The 19,635-nt window shown below is 46.6% G+C and overlaps 1 protein-coding gene and 1 long non-coding RNA gene across 2 annotated transcripts; both read left to right on the forward strand.

Annotated features, from left to right (window-relative positions):
* Window positions 1–12,938: 12,938 nt before the first annotated feature.
* On the forward strand, window positions 12,939–13,876 carry LOC146760459 (uncharacterized). The gene is made up of 3 exons (XR_014947707.1): window positions 12,939–13,013; window positions 13,353–13,539; window positions 13,825–13,876. It is a non-coding gene; the product is annotated as an uncharacterized LOC146760459 (long non-coding RNA).
* A 197-nt stretch (window positions 13,877–14,073) lies between these two features.
* LOC146760460 (uncharacterized) lies at window positions 14,074–16,792 on the forward strand. Its single transcript, XM_085551449.1, has 6 exons — window positions 14,074–14,229; window positions 14,483–14,569; window positions 14,814–14,882; window positions 14,974–16,105; window positions 16,148–16,236; window positions 16,533–16,792. The coding sequence occupies exons 1-6, from the start codon at window positions 14,226–14,228 to the stop codon at window positions 16,790–16,792; spliced, it is 1,641 nt and encodes a 546-aa protein (XP_085407575.1). The 5' UTR covers window positions 14,074–14,225.
* The last annotated feature ends 2,843 nt before the right edge of the window (window positions 16,793–19,635 follow it).

The following is a 19,635-nucleotide window of genomic DNA, read 5'->3' on the forward strand; positions in this document are numbered from 1 at the left end:
CTGTGCTGCTCTGCACTGCATGGATACGCCATCACACACTGGAAGAGGTTAAAGCATCTGCCTTTTGCAGACCCATAAAGTGCAACTTGAAATGTGGCTCTTTTTCAGAGATATAAGGGCTGGAGACACTAGAGATACTGGACAGTTATTCTGACAAGCATGCCAGCAGGAGTTGTATTCCACTTTACAGGAAGACGCAAAGCAGTGCAGCAAAAAGAGAAAAGTGAACAGACTCTTGCTGTAATGAGGAAGAGCTGTATGTGATGAGGATCCTCAGTGTTCAACTGAGCAGAGGTTACATATCAGAGCCTGACACATAACAAGTCCTTTTTGGAAGAGAAGCTTTGCTAATGACAGATGCAAACGGCATTATTACTGGTCTAAACCAGGAGAACTGAGCCTGAAAGTATCACATGCAATCAGAAATAGGTTTCAAACCAACCATTAATGCAATCTAAAATATTAATCTGCATTTGCATATATCGTTGGGCAGATTCGACCCAAAGCCTTTTCAGAAAAATACTGATTTAGAGGGAGAACAGTACCTTGAAATATCACCCTGCTATCTGCCATCACCCCATGGCTCATGCATATAAATCCTTTGTTCTGAGGTTTACAAACCTCTGTTTATAAATCTGTCAGCATTAACAGATTTTTTTCATTTATAGTATTCCATAGCTGAACTTAAAATCATCATCACTATGTGTTCAGTATCAGATGAAGACATTATGTTCATTGGACAGAATCATTTTTTTTCATCTTTCCCTTTCGGATCACCAAAAAACTCATGAGCCATCCATGTTTCTCCTCGACTTCTTATTACATACTTGTTGGCCAAACCTGGAAGCTCAACACAACAGCCAGAGAGTAGTGCCAGTAACAATGCTTGGGGTAAATCCCGTATTCATCAAAATTTAATCTTCAATGGTCATGAGTTAAAGTAGAGATTTTTTACTACAGAAGAAGGCAATGCTACAGTTTCTTGTGTCTTAATCTTGCAAACTATTTCATCTCTGGAGGGCTTAAAACCCCAAACAGCACTGCCTTCTATCTTAAATCCTAAGATACATGTCTTTTTATAAACCAAGACCACCAGCTGACTCACAGATACAGCTTGTACCAAGAAATCACCACGCTAAAAGGAAACACCATTGCTTAAAATCTGCCCATCTATAAAAAGAAGCAAGACAGGGAAGAACGGCTGCGAACAGCTGCTTGTATCTGAGCATCGCAGCTGCAGAAGCACATCTACATTCCTTTCCTAGATATGCCCACACTGTGATGAGCTTGCTGGCTGGGGCTCTCTCATTTAGGGGTGGATTTTGGAGAAGCCAAGGGCCGTGGCTGGCTGTGCTTTTCACCCAGCTATGTGATATCCCCCAATGAGCAGAGATCAGTTTCAATGACAAAAGTTTTGGTACCCAAAGAAGCAGCTCAGCTGCTTACTTGCCTTTCAACTGTTTAAACAGTAGAGGACAAAAAAGGTTATCTGCAGTCCACTGAATGTCCCCAAGTAAATTATTATTATCACTCAGTGTTATAAAACCCTGTGCATAGTCTAAGCGTATCCCCATGCTACAACCTGCACAGCACAGATGACTGAGCAAGTCACAAATTAATGAATTCTCAATACATTTTTCTTCTATCAGTGAACAAAACCTGTGCAGTGTGGCACTGAGCACAGGTTCATCTACCCTGCTGCAAAACACACTGGGTGAGCTTGTGCTGCTTCAGCAAGGCTCTCTCCTCACTCACTTAAATAGCTCTGGCAACTCCACACTTCCCTGCAGTTGCAGAATGGGCATGCTTGTAAGAAGTGAAACGGCTGGCAAGTCGAGCATTACTGTATGCCAAATCTTCAGAAAAATCAGGAAAGAGCACATTTTTCTGTGCAGCTCAGAGAATCTGAGTATGTGTTGAATGTGTTTTCAAAGGCTGATGAGGACTAACAATAATAACTGGAAATTTTATAGCACATCAGAGTTCTTTAAGCATCTGCAGCACTACTTCTCATAGCCAAGGGAAAGAGAAAGGTGAATGGAGGGACTGCCCAAGACATCACAGCAAGCTGGGAGTAGAACTGGGAGTAGAACCAGGACATCACAGGGCTCTGCTCAAGGTTGCCTCAGCCCAGGACCCCTGAGAGATTTCAACTGGAATCAGTGAAGCTCACTCTGCTTCTACTCCTTATAACAGCCACCAAGTATATTGCTGTTTCGACACAAACATTTATCTCTGTGGATGTGGCCATGAAACTCACTGTGGGCAGGGGAAATTCAACTTACACCAAACAACCCAAACAGTCCCTTCTCAGAAAAGAAAATGTTTTGAGAATTCCTTGATTTGTAGCTCGGGGTCAGAAAGCCTGGCCTTTTCTATTTCATAGCTCACTGGTGTTACAGGTATATCCTGTTTTGAACCCTATGACTTGTTTTTGTCTGCACATGCATTCTTCACTTGAAAATCTTGAGATACAGAGAAGCCAAATCATTTTATAGTTTGAATGCATAATAATGTGAAGTGATTAAGAAGTCACACCTAACTCCTTATTGGACTTGTCTGTCTTGCCACTATTAATTCTCACTCTCCTTATCTTGGTTGGATGGAGGAGTTCTTTCATACCTGGCATTTCTATTCATTAAGTTACTTAAAACTGAATGTAAGTCAGCGTTCAGTGCGTATTTGATAACTTTCTCAGTCTCAAGTTAAAAAAAGTTGATTTATTTTCACCAGATTGGCACAGAGATCAGCAAAGAGCTGGGTTTTGCCATACCAGCCAAAAGTGCTGCCTTCAGAGCTGCAAAGAGAAATCTGCTTCTCAGTTATGTGGGGAACTGTAGAATATTAAGGAATTTTCCAATGATGCGGAGTCGTTCACGTGGGCAGGACTTGTGCTCAGGTCAGACAAAATTCACATTCAGCCTGGATTTCAACTGGATATGTTGTTCTCTCTCCACCTTTATAGCAACTTCTCTACCTCTTGAAACAGCTTGGGGCTCTTTCTGAGCTATCTGCTGGTTTTTATGCATTCTTTGAAAAGCACTGGCTCCAGAACCAAATGTGGTATTCCAGTATCCGTCTCAGTAATGCTTAAGTAATCTCTCTGCTGCCACTCAGGCTTCACTGTTTGCACTCCAAGATCATGTCCACCCTCCTTGTCAAAGTTTCACACTGGAAACTCAGATTTATTGCTTGTCCACAAAAGCCTACTTTTTATTTTTTCAGAGTTGCTGCCTTCCAAGACACAGCACTCCTCCTTGTTTAGAGAGGTATAATGTTATATTTGGATGCATTAAAATGCATTTGGTTTGAGTAACTCCCGTTGACCACAGAATTAATCACTGACAGCCCTGTTCCCAGCATTTGCAACTCCACCTGTCTTTTCATCAGTCACACATTCCTTCTGTTGTGACTTTGTATTTCCATCTTGAGGACCAACAAAAATAAAGCCTAGCTCCAGGGCCACCACTGAACTCAACAGCATCCCCTCCAAGATGCTGTCTGAGCTGATAACTCCACCAGTATTTGTTTTCTGCCATCTGTCAGTGGAAATTGAATCCCGCTGTTAAAACCACCTGTGCTGGGCTGAGCTCAGTGAGCATTTCCCAGCTCCAGGGATAAGCAGATGCCCTCTGGTCAGCAGCAAGCTCTGCAAGCTTGGGGCAATCCCCTCAGTCCAGCACTGGCAAATTGCAGACCACTTTGGTTTGTGCTGATTCAGATGTTGGAATGTCACATTTAGTATTCTGCCTGACACCTTCCACCAACTGCTGGACTAACTCCTGGTACTCCTGATCAAGTTAATGTTATTAGTTGTGGCTCTGTTTGGGAAGCACAGAACTTGCAGTTCCGATTGGAGAGAGACAAAAAATAGGATTTTAAAGTCTTTTGGAAATTTTAGAAAAGACAAAATTGACAGGCAACAAGGAAGGTTGTAATTTACACATGACCTGAGGCCATGCCACAGCCGTAATTACTGCTGTGGGCTCCACACATGTCAGAATCAAGACTCAGACTCCAGAAACCCAGACTGATAGATTCAAACAGCCGGTATGGAAACAAGCTGACACGCATGTTTGCATCTTACTCTAAAACACAGTCCAGCAAAGAAATACTAGAGACACTGCAGTCAACTGGTACAACAAAAAATAGATTTGGAAACACCAGTGCAAACAAGTTCAAGTAAGGCAACAGTTGTTGCTGCATGCTACTGGAGAGTCTCAGAGGCAGACAAGAACAACAGAAAACAGGATGAAAAGATACCGTGCCTTCCTGAAAGCAGCAGGAGTATTTGACTTGCAGCTCAGCACTCCTCTGGTTCACATGAAGGAGAGCAGGTGAGCAGTGGAAAGAAAAGAAGTACATAACTGAGCTGAATTCACAGAGCTATAAGTAGTGCCAGACTTTTCTCATACTGATGAGAAAGAGCTTTGCATTATAGGTTTAGCAGATTTGGTTTTGCAATGTAAACAGTGCAACCTATTGTTGTGAATACTAACATACACACTGAAGATACTCAAATAAAAGGGAGAAAGAGTCCACACAATGAAGAGCAGCAACTGGGAGATTTGTATTCCAGACCAGCTAATGTGGTCTAGGCTCTTTCTTCTCCATACTTCTCATAGACTCCTGAGGATATACACCTCAGAAGAGAGAAGAAAAGGATGACTGATGGGGGCTATGTAATATCTATCAGTAATGTCAAGAGCAACACTCCTGCTGTTTACAGGAATATATTCACGACCCTCAGACAGACAAGTTACCAGTCTCACACAACACATAGCTCCTCAGAAACCAGGTGGTGAAGGACATTCCATACCCCAAAACTCAACAGGACACTCATCTCTGCAGAGCACTCCAGAGCTGGGAAGTCAGACTAGTGCTGAACCAGCTGGCACACAGCTGGCAGCCACTGAACAACCGACTCTACTCTTGCTCCTGCCTTTCTTGTTTTGGTCAGCTTAAGCTGCAGACTTTATAGTGTTTTATTATTTAATGCACGAGGCTCTACATCCTCTAACCCTGTTCTGAAAAAAAAAAAAAAAAAAAAAAAAAGGCATATTTTATGGCGTTTGCAACTCACTAAATATTTAAGAGTGCCATCAAGTGGCAAAGAGCTTGTTAGCGGCAGGAGGCTTTGAGGAGGCGCACATCATTCAGAAATCCCCTGGATCACACAACAGTCAGACCCCTACAAATGTTCCGCTTTCCGATAATCACACCAGCCTGCTGTTACTGCAAACAAGCCAGGCTGCTGGCAGATCAGTACTCCTGGCCTGATGGGCAATGAGGGGGTGCACACGCTGCAGGAGATGCTGATGTGTTCTATAATTAAAGGACAGACACGTTAGAGTTTTATGACGGTGCTGCAGTCTCTTGAAAGCAGACAGATGCCTGATGAGACAGACGTGTGCAGCCTAGACCTCAGAGGTGGCAATTAGAAATGATACCACAGCTCAGAGAAATTTCCTGAAGGCATTTGGCAGAAGTCTTAGGTTTCACTGAGGAGCACCGAAGTGGCAGAGATGTCTGCACAGGTCAACCTGTGTTCTGTTTTGAACAGGCGTGCACTTTCAGTAACAGTGAATATGAGAGCAGCCATTAAGGCTCAGACACCTGTCCCTGTCCTATTTTCAGCAGCAGCTGACATCAGATACTTAGAAAAGTGTATAAAAACAAGGCATTGATGAAGTGATATTTTTTTCCGGAATCCTGTCTAAATCCTTATTAATTTGTCATTAGGCATCCCCCAGGTCCCCAAAGGTCCTCCTCCCACTGTCCTGTGCAGAAAAAGGCAACTGTTGATTAATTCTGGACAGCATCTTTCAGCATTCCTGTTTGTACGTGGATGGAATATAGGCCAGATATTCAGTTCTTCTCACATTAACTTATTTCTTTTTGGCTTGCTTTTATTTTTAGTGCATGAAATATGGTACATCTCAAGCAGATCTGTGAAGAATTTAATTGGTGATTAGTGTACACGTATGAGTGTTTTTTAAGAAGTACTAAATGTAGATCTCTCAGCAAAACAATCCGTTTTCTGAAAAACTGAGTTAAAATAAAAGTAACTTTTAAAATAAAAGTAACTAACTTGTCAGTCTTGAATAAAGGCAGCCTGTGGTGTAAATGGCAACAAATCAACAGCTTTCAATCCTTTGATCAGGTAACAAAAGACAGGGAAAAATGAGAGTTACAGCAAGGGGAGGATCTTTCAGAGTGAAATTTCTGAACAGCAATCACTTGTTATAAGAGAATGGAACGGGCAGAAAGGCACATAAAGAAAGCATCCAACACCTGTGCAAACCGTGAGCCAACTTTTAGTTCACATTTAGATATAATGGGAATAAGGTAAGAAAAAAGGAAAGAAGCATATAACCACTGAATAGTTGAGGTTGGAAGGAAGCAACCAGTCAATGCTTAAAGCAGGGCCAACTACAGCCAACAACCCATGTGGCATCCACAGTTCTAGTACCTTGAGAATCTACTGTGCTATATTCTCTTTTATGTACTCATCAAACAGTAAGAACAGGTGATACTGTCACTCTACAGATATCTCCTATGTAGTGCTGCAAAACAGCTCATCAGGCACCGTGTGGTTAGAGGAGCTGACAAATGCTAATGAATCCCATTTGGAAGCAGATCTCCAGTCATTTCTCTTATAACCTTAGGAATCTGATGAATTGATGAATTCAGGGCTGAACAAGTTGGCAACAGCATGTTGAGCTATACCTGCAGCCTGTCTTTTATGGCAAGTAAGACTCCAACAGCAATTCATTCCTAAAATTTAACTATGACCTGAATCCAGTGTAATACTTTTAGAAAAAATAAGGATGCTCTGTGCACAAAGTAAACCTCCAGTTCTCCACACAGGAAATTCATGTTCTTCCTGTCTTGTAGCTGGCAAAACAGAAGTGCAAAGCAGTCATCGAAGAAACAACTGAAAACTGTTGACGTGTTTTGCAGATTAGATTTCTCCCTGATACAGAGCTGTAAAAGTCTCTGAATAAATCTCATTCCTACCTTCTCTAGTTGACTTCATGTAACAATATCCTAACACTCATTTTATCATCTTTCATCTATATCACTGCAAAGTGATATCCTTGAGGACAAAACGTGGCACTCACTGAAATAGGGAAAAAACAAAAAGAAAGTGCAGAGATTTAGAAGAAGATTCTCTTCTAAAACCTCAGAATTTTGTCTGTACTTATTTTTCAGAGGCCATTTTTTTTTAAGTGTTCCTGATGGAATCACAGCATAAGGTGGTCTATGATACGAGTCAGTGGAGGTTAAAATCCAGATATTCCTGGGCATGTTCTGATGGTTTAGCAGCCTGCCAAACGCTATAAGGCAAGAAGTTAAGAATTAAAACTATGACTTAATTCCCTAACTTGCAGATCAGTACAGATAAAAGTTATACTGAATAATGCATATTTTTGTTGTGAGTGGCAAAACCAAAAGGCTGCTGAAAAACAGTTTTAATGTCTCTCAAGTTTCAGCTCTAATGAAAACATTACATTAGACAGATTTCCTTCAGATTTTTACTGATCCCCACTGTTGAAAAATGATAATCTTTCATCTCCAGAACAAAAGACAGAAAAGCTTTAGAAGAATAAGCCTTTATTGGAGTACTATGCAATTTCTTTGTACCATTCGGCCCTACAAATAATGACAAGCTATCTAAACTCAGGAGCTTACAAAGTAACTTACATATCACTAGAATTAATGATGGAACGAGCCCTATGCAGATGTGTAAATTCTAAGGCCAGAAGAGATGGTTGTGATGAAATAATTCAGCACATGTCCCTATGCTTATTTACTTCCGCTATTAAAAAAATCAATTCATTTCCAGTTTTCTGATATCCCCGAATTCCATTTCAGAGTGTACATCAAGGCAGATGAATATAGCCCCCACTGTAAGGGTAGAGCAAGTCCGAGAGTGCCTCCTTAGACTGAATGAGTATAAGTCTATGGGGCCAGATGGCGTGCATCCCAGGGTCCTGAAGGAGCTGGCTGAGGTGGTTGCTGAGCCGCTCTCCATCATATTTGAGAAGTCATGGCTGTCAGGTGAGGTCCCGGATGATTGGAGGAAGGGTCACGTCACTCCCATTTACAAGAAGGAGAGCAGGGAGGACCCGGGGAACTACAGGCCGGTGAGTCTCACCTCTGTGCCTGGGAAGATTATGGAAAGATCCTCCTGGACAACATGCTTGATCGCATAAAGAACAAGCATGTGATCCGAGACAGCCAGCATGGCTTCACCAGGGGAAGGTCATGCTTAACTAATCTTGTGGCCTTCTATGATGGAGTGACGGCGTTGGTGGATGAAGGGAAGGCGACCGATGTCATTTACCTGGACCTGAGCAAGGCCTTTGACATGGTCCCCCATCACATCCTCATCTCCAAATTGGAGGGAGGTGGATTTGATGGGTGGACAACTAGATGGATAAGCAATTGGTTGAAAGGCCGCAGACACAGGGTGGTGGTTAATGGCTCTATGTCCAGGTGGAGGCCGGTAACGAGCGGCGTCCCTCAAGGGTCTGTCTTGGGACTGGTGCTCCTTAACATCTTTATTAATGACATCGATGAGGAAATGGAGTGCACCCTCAGCAAGTTTGCTGATGACACCAAGCTGAGTGGTGCAGTCGATACGGTGGAGGGAACAGATGCCATTCAGAGGGACCTTGACAGGCTGGAAAGCTGGGCTCGGGTGAACCTAATGAGGTTCAACACGGCAAAGTGCAAGGTTTTGCACTTGGGCCGGAAGAACCCCAGGCACCTGTACAGGCTGGGAGGAGTTGTCCTTGAGAGCAGCTCGGCTGAAAAAGACCTAGGGGTCCTGATAGGTGAGAAACTTAACATGAGCCAGCAGTGCGCTCTGGCAGCCCAGAAAGCAAATGGGATCCTGGGCTCCATCATGAGAGGGGTGGTCAGCAGGGATAGGGAGGTGATCGTCCCTCTCTACTCTGCTCTTGTGAGGCCCCATCTGGAGTACTGTGTCCAGGTGTGGAGCCCTCAGTACAAAAAAGATATGGAGATTTTGGAAAGGGTCCAGAGGAGGGCCACAAAGATGATCAGGGGGCTGGAGCACCTCCCCTTTGAGGACAGGCTAGAGGGAGCTGGGCTTGTTCAGCCTGGAGAAGAGAAGGTTGCGGGGTGACCTCATTGCAGCCTTTCAGTACCTGAAGGGAACTTACTCCCAGGAGGGGAGTAAACTCTTCGAAAGGGCTGATAATAGCAGGACTAGGGGAAATGGTTTTAAGTTGAAGGAGGGAAGATTTAGGTTGGATGTTAGGGGAACGTTCTTTACTAGAAGGGTGGTTAGGTCCTGGAACAGGCTGCCCAGGGAGGTTGTGGATGCCCCGTCCTTGGAGGTGTTCAAGACCAGGTTGGACGGGGCCCTGGGCAACCTGATCTAGTAAATGTGTATGTTTGGTGGCCCTGCTAGGCAGGGGGGTTGGAACTATATGATCCTTGAGGTCCCTTCCAACCCGGGTAATTCTGTGATTCTGTGATTCTGTGATGTAATCAATGCTAGAATCTACCAGAATAGCTCTTTCAATGTTTTAGTACTGTTTGGTTATGATGTTATTAGCCTATTAATTAGCTTTTCTTAATTTGCAAAGACAAAACCTGGAAAGGAATCCCAGTCAAAGAGTAGACCCTGTATCATAGAATAGATACCTCTCTTACATCCAACTAATTGGGATTTTTAAAATATAACCATGCATCATTTTAGACAAAAGTGCACGCTAATAGAACTAAATTTGATAGTTTATTCTGTTTTCCAAGCAGGTGTTCCACTTGGGCTCTGTATCACACACTGGCCATGCGGATATGGTGTACAACTGGAAGAAATCCTTCAGACCCTGAATGCAGGAGAGAATCTGTGATGGGTGAGAGAGGAAATGTGCACCTTGAAGCAGGGGACGGCCTGCTGGCACTACCTGTCGCATCCACCACCAACATGGCTTGCTGTTTCTTAAGGGTCAGTAAGTATTAATGCCCCTAGTGATACTCTAGTACATTTGTCCTCTAAAATTGGTTCTATTTGACATGCTATTCCATTAAATTGTGCGATCATTAATCAATTATTAGCCCAGATAACTCAGTTGGTAGAGCATGGTTATGAGCATCCTAAAAGCATTTATTGCACAAATTTTAGTGGTCATTAAAAATCAATGTATCAGAGTATATGAAAATTGAAGAATTTTCCAAATCAGTTACAGATTAACACAATGGGACCCTCACGGATTTATTTTCAGGTTGCAGAAACTTAGGTTGCAGTACAAACATATTTGTTCTTTTTAGTGGGTTTAACAGTAATGTTGTTATGTTGTATTTGACTTGTCTCTTTTTTCACTTTTAGAGTATTGTCAATCGAGGCTTTGATTGAGTTATAATACTTATGTTATTAATTTAAGTAGTGTTGTTACTCTATAGGCAGTATCTTGAAATTGTTGTAATACAAGAAGAATTCTACGGAGCAGCAGCCATGGATTGAGATGAGGAGTTCAAAGAGCAGCTACGGAGCAGGATAAAACTACATGAGAACTGATTGAACAAATGAACTGAACTGCTTGTTAAATATGATTAATCAGTCGTTAAATCAAACCCTTTTTCAGCCAGAAAGAAAACAGGGGAAATGTAGAGAGTGTTTTTTACAGCTAGTTAGCTGAGAAGGGTCGTAAACACGGTGCAGTTTATCAAGCAGCCATAACACCTGCAAGGACAGCGAGAACAACAAGATGCCCAGGGATGGTGAGGAACTAGCCATGGTTCTGGGAACTCAGCAAGGGAGTAGCTTTCAGTTGATAACAACAAGCTGTTAAGATACTCAGGGATGGTATGTAATTGGGAACCAATGATGAGCTCCACTTTTGCAATATGTATGAGCTAATTATCCGTATTATAAAGGTACATGCAGCCAAGGAATAAACGAGAATAGCTGATCATATGTCAATGACAGGTGTGGTCGTTTGCTTTTCTCCCGCCGTTCTGCAACAGTGGTGTCTCCGGTGGTCGGTACGGGGGCCCATATTGTTTAATATTTTTATTGATGACCTAGATGAGGAGATTGAGTGTACCCTCAGTAAGTTTGCAGATGACACCCAGTTGGAGGTGGTCTCAATCTGCCGGAGGGTTGGGAGGCCCTTCAGAGGGGTCTAGATAAGCTGGATCACTGGGCTGAGGTGAATGGGATGAGGTTCAACAAGGCCAAGTGCTGGGTCTGGCACTTTGGCCACAATAACCCCATGCAGCGCTATAGGCTTGGAGCAGAGTAGCTGGATGGCTGTGAAGAGGAAAGGGACCTGGGGGTGTTGGTCGATGCTCAACTGAACATGAGCTGACAGTGTGCCCAGGTGGCCAAGAAGGCCAACAGCATCCTGGCCTGTATAAGAAATATTGTGGCCAGCAGGAGCAGAGAGGTGATCATCCCTCTGTCCTCAGCACTGGTCAGGCCACATCTTGAGTACTGTGTTCAGTTTTGGGCTCCTCACTACAAGAAAGACATTGATGCCCTGGAGCGTGTTCAGAGAAGGGCAACAAAACTGGTGAGGGGTCTGGAGCACAAGTCTTATAAGGAGAGGCAGAGGGAGCTGGAATTGTTCAGTCTGGAGAAGAGGAGGCTCAAGGGGAGACCTCATTGCACTCTACAACTTCCTGAAGGGAGGTTATGATAGGACGGGCCAGGCAACAAACAGGACAAGAGGAAATGGCCACAAGTTGTATCAGATGAGGTTTAGACTGGACATAAGAAGGAACTTTTTCTCTCAGAGAGCGGTCAGGCACTGGAATGGCTGCCCAGGGAGGTGGTGGAGTTGCCATCCTGGCAGTGTTCGAGAGACATCTGGATAGGGAGAAAGGAGATATGGTTTAGTGGTTTTCTGTAGGTATGATAAAGGGTGGTTGGACGGACTAGATGACGGTGTAGATTCTTTCCAACCTTGTGATTCTATGATTCTATTAATCTCAGCAGAAATAGTTGTGCTAAGAGTGTGAGATTAAGGAAACATCCCTATCAGGACAAAAGTCTTAGTATGGCAGGTTTAGTTATGGCACGCTGACTAGAAGAAGAGAAATGATTATTACCTTGAACTTTTGTCTTTCTGTCTCTCTCATCATGTAAATCTGAGGATGACCAAAGCCTGTTGCCCTGAGCTTTGCTGAAACCATCAAAATGGTTGCTCAGAGGTATTGCACCTGCACATAGCATAGGAGAACTCTGTAACCTACGTGCCAAGGAAAAATGAAAGGGGAACTGTCAACATTCACTACCTCCTGTAAAGTGATGGTCATTGGCAAATGTGGGAGTATTGCCCATTGGACAACAGCCATGGTGCTTAAAGCCAAAGCCACAGACAGACGGGCTGAAAAAGGCCCTGGAGACTAAAGGCACAGCTTGAAAAGCTTGAAACAGTCCAGGGCCTTGAAGCCATGACCACAGTTGAGAGAGGCCGGCACCAGCCTGAGAGCCTGAAGATGCAGACACAGCCGGGGAGGCCAGCAATGCCCTGGGACTTAAAGCCACAGTCTGAGAGGCCGATATCAGCCCTGGGGCTTAAAACCCCAACCAGAGATGGCTGCACTGGCCTTGGGTTTTGTTTCCTACAGGTTCCTCTGGAACTCCATTGACCACTATGAGGCCATATTGGCCTTTACTGGTTTTTATTGGGCTGCACTAGACTCAGCTTCACTTCTCTGTTATTTTACTTAAAAACACCCCACTGGATGACCCTGGCATTGGTTTCCTACCATTTGGATCTAGAAGGAGTCCATTCCCTTCGCCTATGATGAAAGCACAGCAGTGATGCAGACACTCGCTGAGGTCACAACCGTTGCCGGGTGGGAGCATTTGTACCACAGGTGGTGAGCAGAGCTGGTGCTCTGGTGAGTGTCTGCACGCAGACTGAGCTCTGGGCCCTCCTTGGAGCTGACCCTGTGAGAGCCCATCTGAAGCAGCGCTGCGGCGTGTGCGTGATCTGGGCACAGCTTGGGCTGAGCAGGCCCAGCAGGTGAGCTGGGTTTGGTGCTGGGTGGTTGCCAGGAGGTGTCTCAGCAGAAAAGCTGTGCTGGGGAGGAGTTCCCAGCTCCAGCGGTGCCCCTCAGCATGGCTGTTTGCAGGGAAATGGGTTCTTGTGGAAATTCCATCCCATCTTGCGGTGAGGATGATGAAATGTCATTCCTGCCCTGGAAAACTGCTGCCGGGTTCCCAGCTTCATGTCAGACATGACAAACGCGACCTTCACCAAGAGCAAATTGTGCTGCGCTGTCCCGCAGATGGCTGGGTGCATAAGAAAGCTGGGAAAATGCTTCTTCCTGACAGTTTTTCACTTGTTGCAACTTTCTGCAAGGTTCCTGTCCAAAAGGAGATTTCGGGGTTCGAGGCAGTCTTAGGAAGAGTGAAGCCAGCTCTTTCCAAGAGCGGGGCACGTTCCTGTGGAGAGAGCCCTGGGAGCTTCAGCTTCCTCTGAGACTTCACCAGCCATGTCTCAGCCAGGAGATGACTGCTATTCCTATTTCTGCTCTGTGAGTGGAAAGGTATGGCTGGGTTTCTTTGCTTGGTTCTTCTTCCTTTGTCTCATTTTTAAGGGAAGGGACGGAGCGGGAGGAGCCCTACTGGTCCTTTGTGCCCTCAATAAGTGGTCGGGTTCTGTGCTCACTGCTGACAGCCTGGGCTAATGGCAGGAATGTGGCTCAGGCTGTTTTCCCTTAGTGATAAATAGTGTCTCAGCACTCTGATATCCCATCTCTGGCACCATCTGGAACCTCTCTGCAAACCGTGGCTGCACGTTCCCTCCCATGTTTCTTCCTTTCTCTCTTCAGAAGCAGCCAGCAGGCTGCCAAGGATCCAGCGTCGTCTTTCAGCTCACAGAGGGACTCGATGGGGATGGCCTGTCCTTACTGCCAGGCAGAAGTGAGTGTCCTCAGCCCTCTGTCATGAAGTGTGGAGATATTTGACTGTTACTTCTGGGTGGGGGCAGTGCTGCAGGGAATGTCAAGAAACCTTAAGATTTGCAGGAAGGCGCAGCGAGAAGTGATCAAACAGATTGTGTTTGGGCTGTCAAAGTAGCATCCTTCTGTTCTCTGGGGGAGCATGGGCTTACTGGACAGTATTTCAGCTTCTCGCTGGTATCTGTGAAATCAACACCTGATCTGTTGTTGTAGGGACGGAGACCGCAAATCCATGGAACGGTGCGGAACAAGAGGGGAAACGGAAAGCCTCCATGGGTAAGAAGCTCTTGTGAGCTGTGGTGTGGGTACCTGCCTCTAAATAGGGCTGCATGAAGGGCAGTGTGTGTGATGGAAGAGAGAAGAAAGGACTCTGCAGATCTCTGCTGACTGCAGAAAGGGCACAATGTTGTGGCAGCAGAAAGGCAAACTGAAGAAACTGCTGTTGAAGACCAGAAGCTTGTTGTTGGCTGTGCTCAAATCTTCCTCCATTGAGATGCTCTTCATGTCTTTCTTGTCTCCTTCGTGTCAGAAGCTGATGCAAGCAGCATTCTATCAAAGCGCAGCCTTGCCGAAAGCCAGGGGAGGAGCACAGAGTGTGGCCCAGCACCCAAGAGAGGTACAGACACACAGTGGACGTCTGGCTTTGGTGCACTGTCTTTCTACTTTGCCTTTCTGTCCATTCTTTCCTGGAACTGTTCTCATTGTCTGTTCCTGGGGTCTTAATCCCCGGGCTTGACACTTAACTTTGCCGTCCTGATCTGTAATGGGAACACAACGTCCACCAGAGATCCCTTGGTACGGGATGAACATGGTACTGGAGAGCTGGCATTGAACCTTGGACATTTTCTTGCTTTTCCCAGCAGTGGCGACCAGCTCGGATGTGCCGGAGGACATCACGGGCATTCAGGGTTTGCTCTCTTGGATCAGTGGTGAGTTTGGGGGCTGCACAGCCCACAGGTGTGTGTTTGCACAGAGTGTGTGTGGGAAGTCCCCAAAACGGTGATCATCTTGCATTTTCAGATGTGTCAAGAGCTGCTGAGGTGCCTCACAAGAAGCCGAGAAGCCCTGCCCCAGGATGCTTCATCGCTGAGCTCCCTGACAACCCCTGGGAAAGCACAGAGCTCAGCACGGAGGCACAGGCTGCCAGCGGGACCCACAGCGACCCCTTCTGGGGGCTTCCACCATCCCCTGGGTTCCTGTCTGAGCTGCAGTATGAGATGACACGGCTGTGCCCTGTCGTGCCACCAGCGAGTGCCCGGCTCAGTCCGCTGCCAACCACGCTGGCTGTCACCACACCTCCCTCAGCCCAACCCGCACAGCTCATTGAGGAGGTGCAGCCAAAGCAGCCCCAGGTTCTTCATGCTCCCTTTCCACCATCACTGGGCTCTACTATCTGCCGGGTGGCAGATAAGAAAAAGAGGGGCAGCACCAAGCGGGCCAAGCGCCCTGCGCCTGCTGACATGGCCCAGAAAGGGGAGAGTTCCCAGCAGGAGCAGCCCACCAGCAGCGCTCCAGCCAAGAAAAGGAAGCTGCTGCCAAGCAAGGAAGGAAAAGAAAGAAAAGGCTGCAAACGCCCACATCAAGTGAAGCAGCCTGGGGCCAACACAGGAGCCAGCAGCAGCGGGCAAAAGGGCACTGCCAGCGAGCTGCACGTGCACCTGTGTAAATCCATCCAGGCCGTGCACCCGCTGGGGCAGAGAGTGACTGCGGTGGGGCCGGTGCGCCAGCCACTCTCTGTGCAGCCCCAACCCACACCCAGCGCCAGCCCTGCTGCCCTCCAGCCCCAAGGCAGAGGCTCAGCCAAGGCAGTGCCGGCACCTCCAGGCAGCACGGCGCGGAAGGAGAACGCTGCCAAGAAGACACCATGGAGGAGCTCCGTGCTGTGCAGGGACCCACTGCCACAGCTGCACCAGCAGCAGCCTCGGCCACAGCGCCCCATGGACTTTGTGCCCTGCGTGGGGCCCTGGGCAGGTGGCCGTGCGCTACCCAGAGTGCTGGAGGAATCGCTGCCCATCACAGCCGAGCAGCGGCTCGAGCGGGAGCGCATGAAGAGGCTGGCCCAGGAGGAGCGGCAGCGGGCGGCCCAGCAGATGAAGATCGGCCCCGTGCAGTTCCTGGTGCAGCGGGAGGTAGACATGGCCATAGCTGACATGTACGGCTACCTGTAACCCTGAGCTCCTCGCCGGCCCTGCAGCACCAGGCAGCAGCGGCAGCATTCCACGGGCACCAGCAGCCCCATCCCTCCCCTGCAGAACAGAGCCATCCTCCAAAGCCATCATTGCAGTGGGATGGGACACTGTCTGGACACTCAGTTGTTGTGGGATGGCAATTTTAGGAATATTGTTGTTTCTGTTACTCATTGTTTTCTATGATTTGTCATTAAATGCTTTGTGTTTCCTTTGACGTATCCCTCTGCCTGCATTCATTTGTGCCGTGTCACAGCCCCCCAGCTCCCATGGAGGGGAGAAGCAGGGGCAGCCGGGCCTGCTGTGCGATGTACAGACAGCCATAAAGATACCTCACATGGCATCGTGGCTCCTCTGCCTCGTTTGAGGCCAGGCAGTTTTGTCCTCACTCAGCCAAGCCTGGACACCCAGAGCAGCATTTGCTGGCTGGTGGCCAGCCACGAGTGGTGTCCCCCAGGGCTCAGCTCCTATTGAACACCTTGATCAGGGATCTCATCCAGGGCATTGAGTGCGCCCTCCGTAAGTCCACAGACAGCACCGAGCTGGGAGGGAGTGCTGATCTGCTGGAGGGGAGAAAGGCGCTGCAGATGCAGCTGGAGAGATTGATTGCATTGATTCTACGGTTGGGCTGCAGTTGGATATCAGGACCTTGAAGCTCTTTTCCAACCTGAGCCATTCTAGGATTCCGTGATCCCATATGCATCCCAAGTCCATCCCATATGCACAGCCCACCCCATATATATCCCAGTTCCCGATATCCCATCCCATATCCATCACATATCCATATCCCCACATCCCAATCCCAAATCTCACATCCCACATCCAACGCCCCAATCCCGCATTTCAGTCCCACGTCCTAAATCCCACATCCCAATCCCTATTCCAAATCTCGCTCCCAACCCCTCATCCCAAACCCATCTTTATGCTTGATCGCATAAAGAACAAGCATGTGATCCGAGACAGCCAGCATGGCTTCACCAGGGGAAGGTCATGCTTAACTAATCTTGTGGCCTTCTATGATGGAGTGACGGCGTTGGTGGATGAAGGGAAGGCGACCGATGTCATTTACCTGGACCTGAGCAAGGCCTTTGACATGGTCCCCCATCACATCCTCATCTCCAAATTGGAGGGAGGTGGATTTGATGGGTGGACAACTAGATGGATAAGCAATTGGTTGAAAGGCCGCAGACACAGGGTGGTGGTTAATGGCTCTATGTCCAGGTGGAGGCCGGTAACGAGCGGCGTCCCTCAAGGGTCTGTCTTGGGACTGGTGCTCCTTAACATCTTTATTAATGACATCGATGAGGAAATGGAGTGCACCCTCAGCAAGTTTGCTGATGACACCAAGCTGAGTGGTGCAGTCGATACGGTGGAGGGAACAGATGCCATTCAGAGGGACCTTGACAGGCTGGAAAGCTGGGCTCGGGTGAACCTAATGAGGTTCAACACGGCAAAGTGCAAGGTTTTGCACTTGGGCCGGAAGAACCCCAGGCACCTGTACAGGCTGGGAGGAGTTGTCCTTGAGAGCAGCTCGGCTGAAAAAGACCTAGGGGTCCTGATAGGTGAGAAACTTAACATGAGCCAGCAGTGCGCTCTGGCAGCCCGGAAAGCAAATGGGATCCTGGGCTCCATCAGGAGAGGGGTGGTCAGCAGGGATAGGGAGGTGATCGTCCCTCTCTACTCTGCTCTTGTGAGGCCCCATCTGGAGTACTGTGTCCAGGTGTGGAGCCCTCAGTACAAAAAAGACATGGAGATTTTGGAAAGGGTCCAGAGGAGGGCCACGAAGATGATCAGGGGGCTGGAGCACCTCCCCTATGAGAACAGGCTAGAGGGAGCTGGGCTTGTTCAGCCTGGAGAAGAGAAGGTTGCGGGGTGACCTCATTGCAGCCTTTCAGTACCTGAAGGGAACTTACTCCCAGGAGGGGAGTAAACTCTTCGAAAGGGCTGATAATAGCAGGACTAGGGGAAATGGTTTTAAGTTGAAAGAGGGAAGATTTAGGTTGGATGTTAGGGGAAAGTTCTTTACTAGAAGGGTGGTTAGGTCCTGGAACAGGCTGCCCAGGGAGGTTGTGGATGCCCCGTCCTTGGAGGTGTTCAAGACCAGGTTGGACGGGGCCCTGGGCAACCTGATCTAGTAAATGTGTATGTTTGGTGGCCCTGCTAGGCAGGGGGGTTGGAACTACATGATCCTTGAGGTCCCTTCCAACCCAGGTAATTCTGTGATTCTGTGATTCTGTGATGTAATCAATGCTAGAATCTACCAGAATAGCTCTTTCAATGTTTTAGTACTGTTTGGTTATGATGTTATTAGCCTATTAATTAGCTTTTCTTAATTTGCAAAGACAAAACCTGGAAAGGAATCCCAGTCAAAGAGTAGACCCTGTATCATAGAATAGATACCTCTCTTACATCCAACTAATTGGGATTTTTAAAATATAACCATGCATCATTTTAGACAAAAGTGCACGCTAATAGAACTAAATTTGATAGTTTATTCTGTTTTCCAAGCAGGTGTTCCACTTGGGCTCTGTATCACACACTGGCCATGCGGATATGGTGTACAACTGGAAGAAATCCTTCAGACCCTGAATGCAGGAGAGAATCTGTGATGGGTGAGAGAGGAAATGTGCACCTTGAAGCAGGGGACGGCCTGCTGGCACTACCTGTCGCATCCACCACCAACATGGCTTGCTGTTTCTTAAGGGTCAGTAAGTATTAATGCCCCTAGTGATACTCTAGTACATTTGTCCTCTAAAATTGGTTCTATTTGACATGCTATTCCATTAAATTGTGCGATCATTAATCAATTATTAGCCCAGATAACTCAGTTGGTAGAGCATGGTTATGAGCATCCTAAAAGCATTTATTGCACAAATTTTAGTGGTCATTAAAAATCAATGTATCAGAGTATATGAAAATTGAAGAATTTTCCAAATCAGTTACAGATTAACACAATGGGACCCTCACGGATTTATTTTCAGGTTGCAGAAACTTAGGTTGCAGTACAAACATATTTGTTCTTTTTAGTGGGTTTAACAGTAATGTTGTTATGTTGTATTTGACTTGTCTCTTTTTTCACTTTTAGAGTATTGTCAATCGAGGCTTTGATTGAGTTATAATACTTATGTTATTAATTTAAGTAGTGTTGTTACTCTATAGGCAGTATCTTGAAATTGTTGTAATACAAGAAGAATTCTACGGAGCAGCAGCCATGGATTGAGATGAGGAGTTCAAAGAGCAGCTACGGAGCAGGATAAAACTACATGAGAACTGATTGAACAAATGAACTGAACTGCTTGTTAAATATGATTAATCAGTCGTTAAATCAAACCCTTTTTCAGCCAGAAAGAAAACAGGGGAAATGTAGAGAGTGTTTTTTACAGCTAGTTAGCTGAGAAGGGTCGTAAACACGGTGCAGTTTATCAAGCAGCCATAACACCTGCAAGGACAGCGAGAACAACAAGATGCCCAGGGATGGTGAGGAACTAGCCATGGT

This window comes from Coturnix japonica, chromosome 6, assembly GCF_054131305.1.
Source record: "Coturnix japonica strain WE chromosome 6, WE-NBRP24, whole genome shotgun sequence".
Lineage (NCBI taxonomy): Eukaryota > Metazoa > Chordata > Aves > Galliformes > Phasianidae > Coturnix > Coturnix japonica.

Coding starts and splice junctions, on each gene's coding strand:
- LOC146760460 (XM_085551449.1), top strand. Junction 14,570..14,813: donor TGGCCCAGCACCCAAGAGAG/GTACAGACACAC, acceptor TGCTTTTCCCAG/CAGTGGCGACCAGCTCGGAT. Junction 14,883..14,973: donor TTTGCTCTCTTGGATCAGTG/GTGAGTTTGGGG, acceptor TTGCATTTTCAG/ATGTGTCAAGAGCTGCTGAG.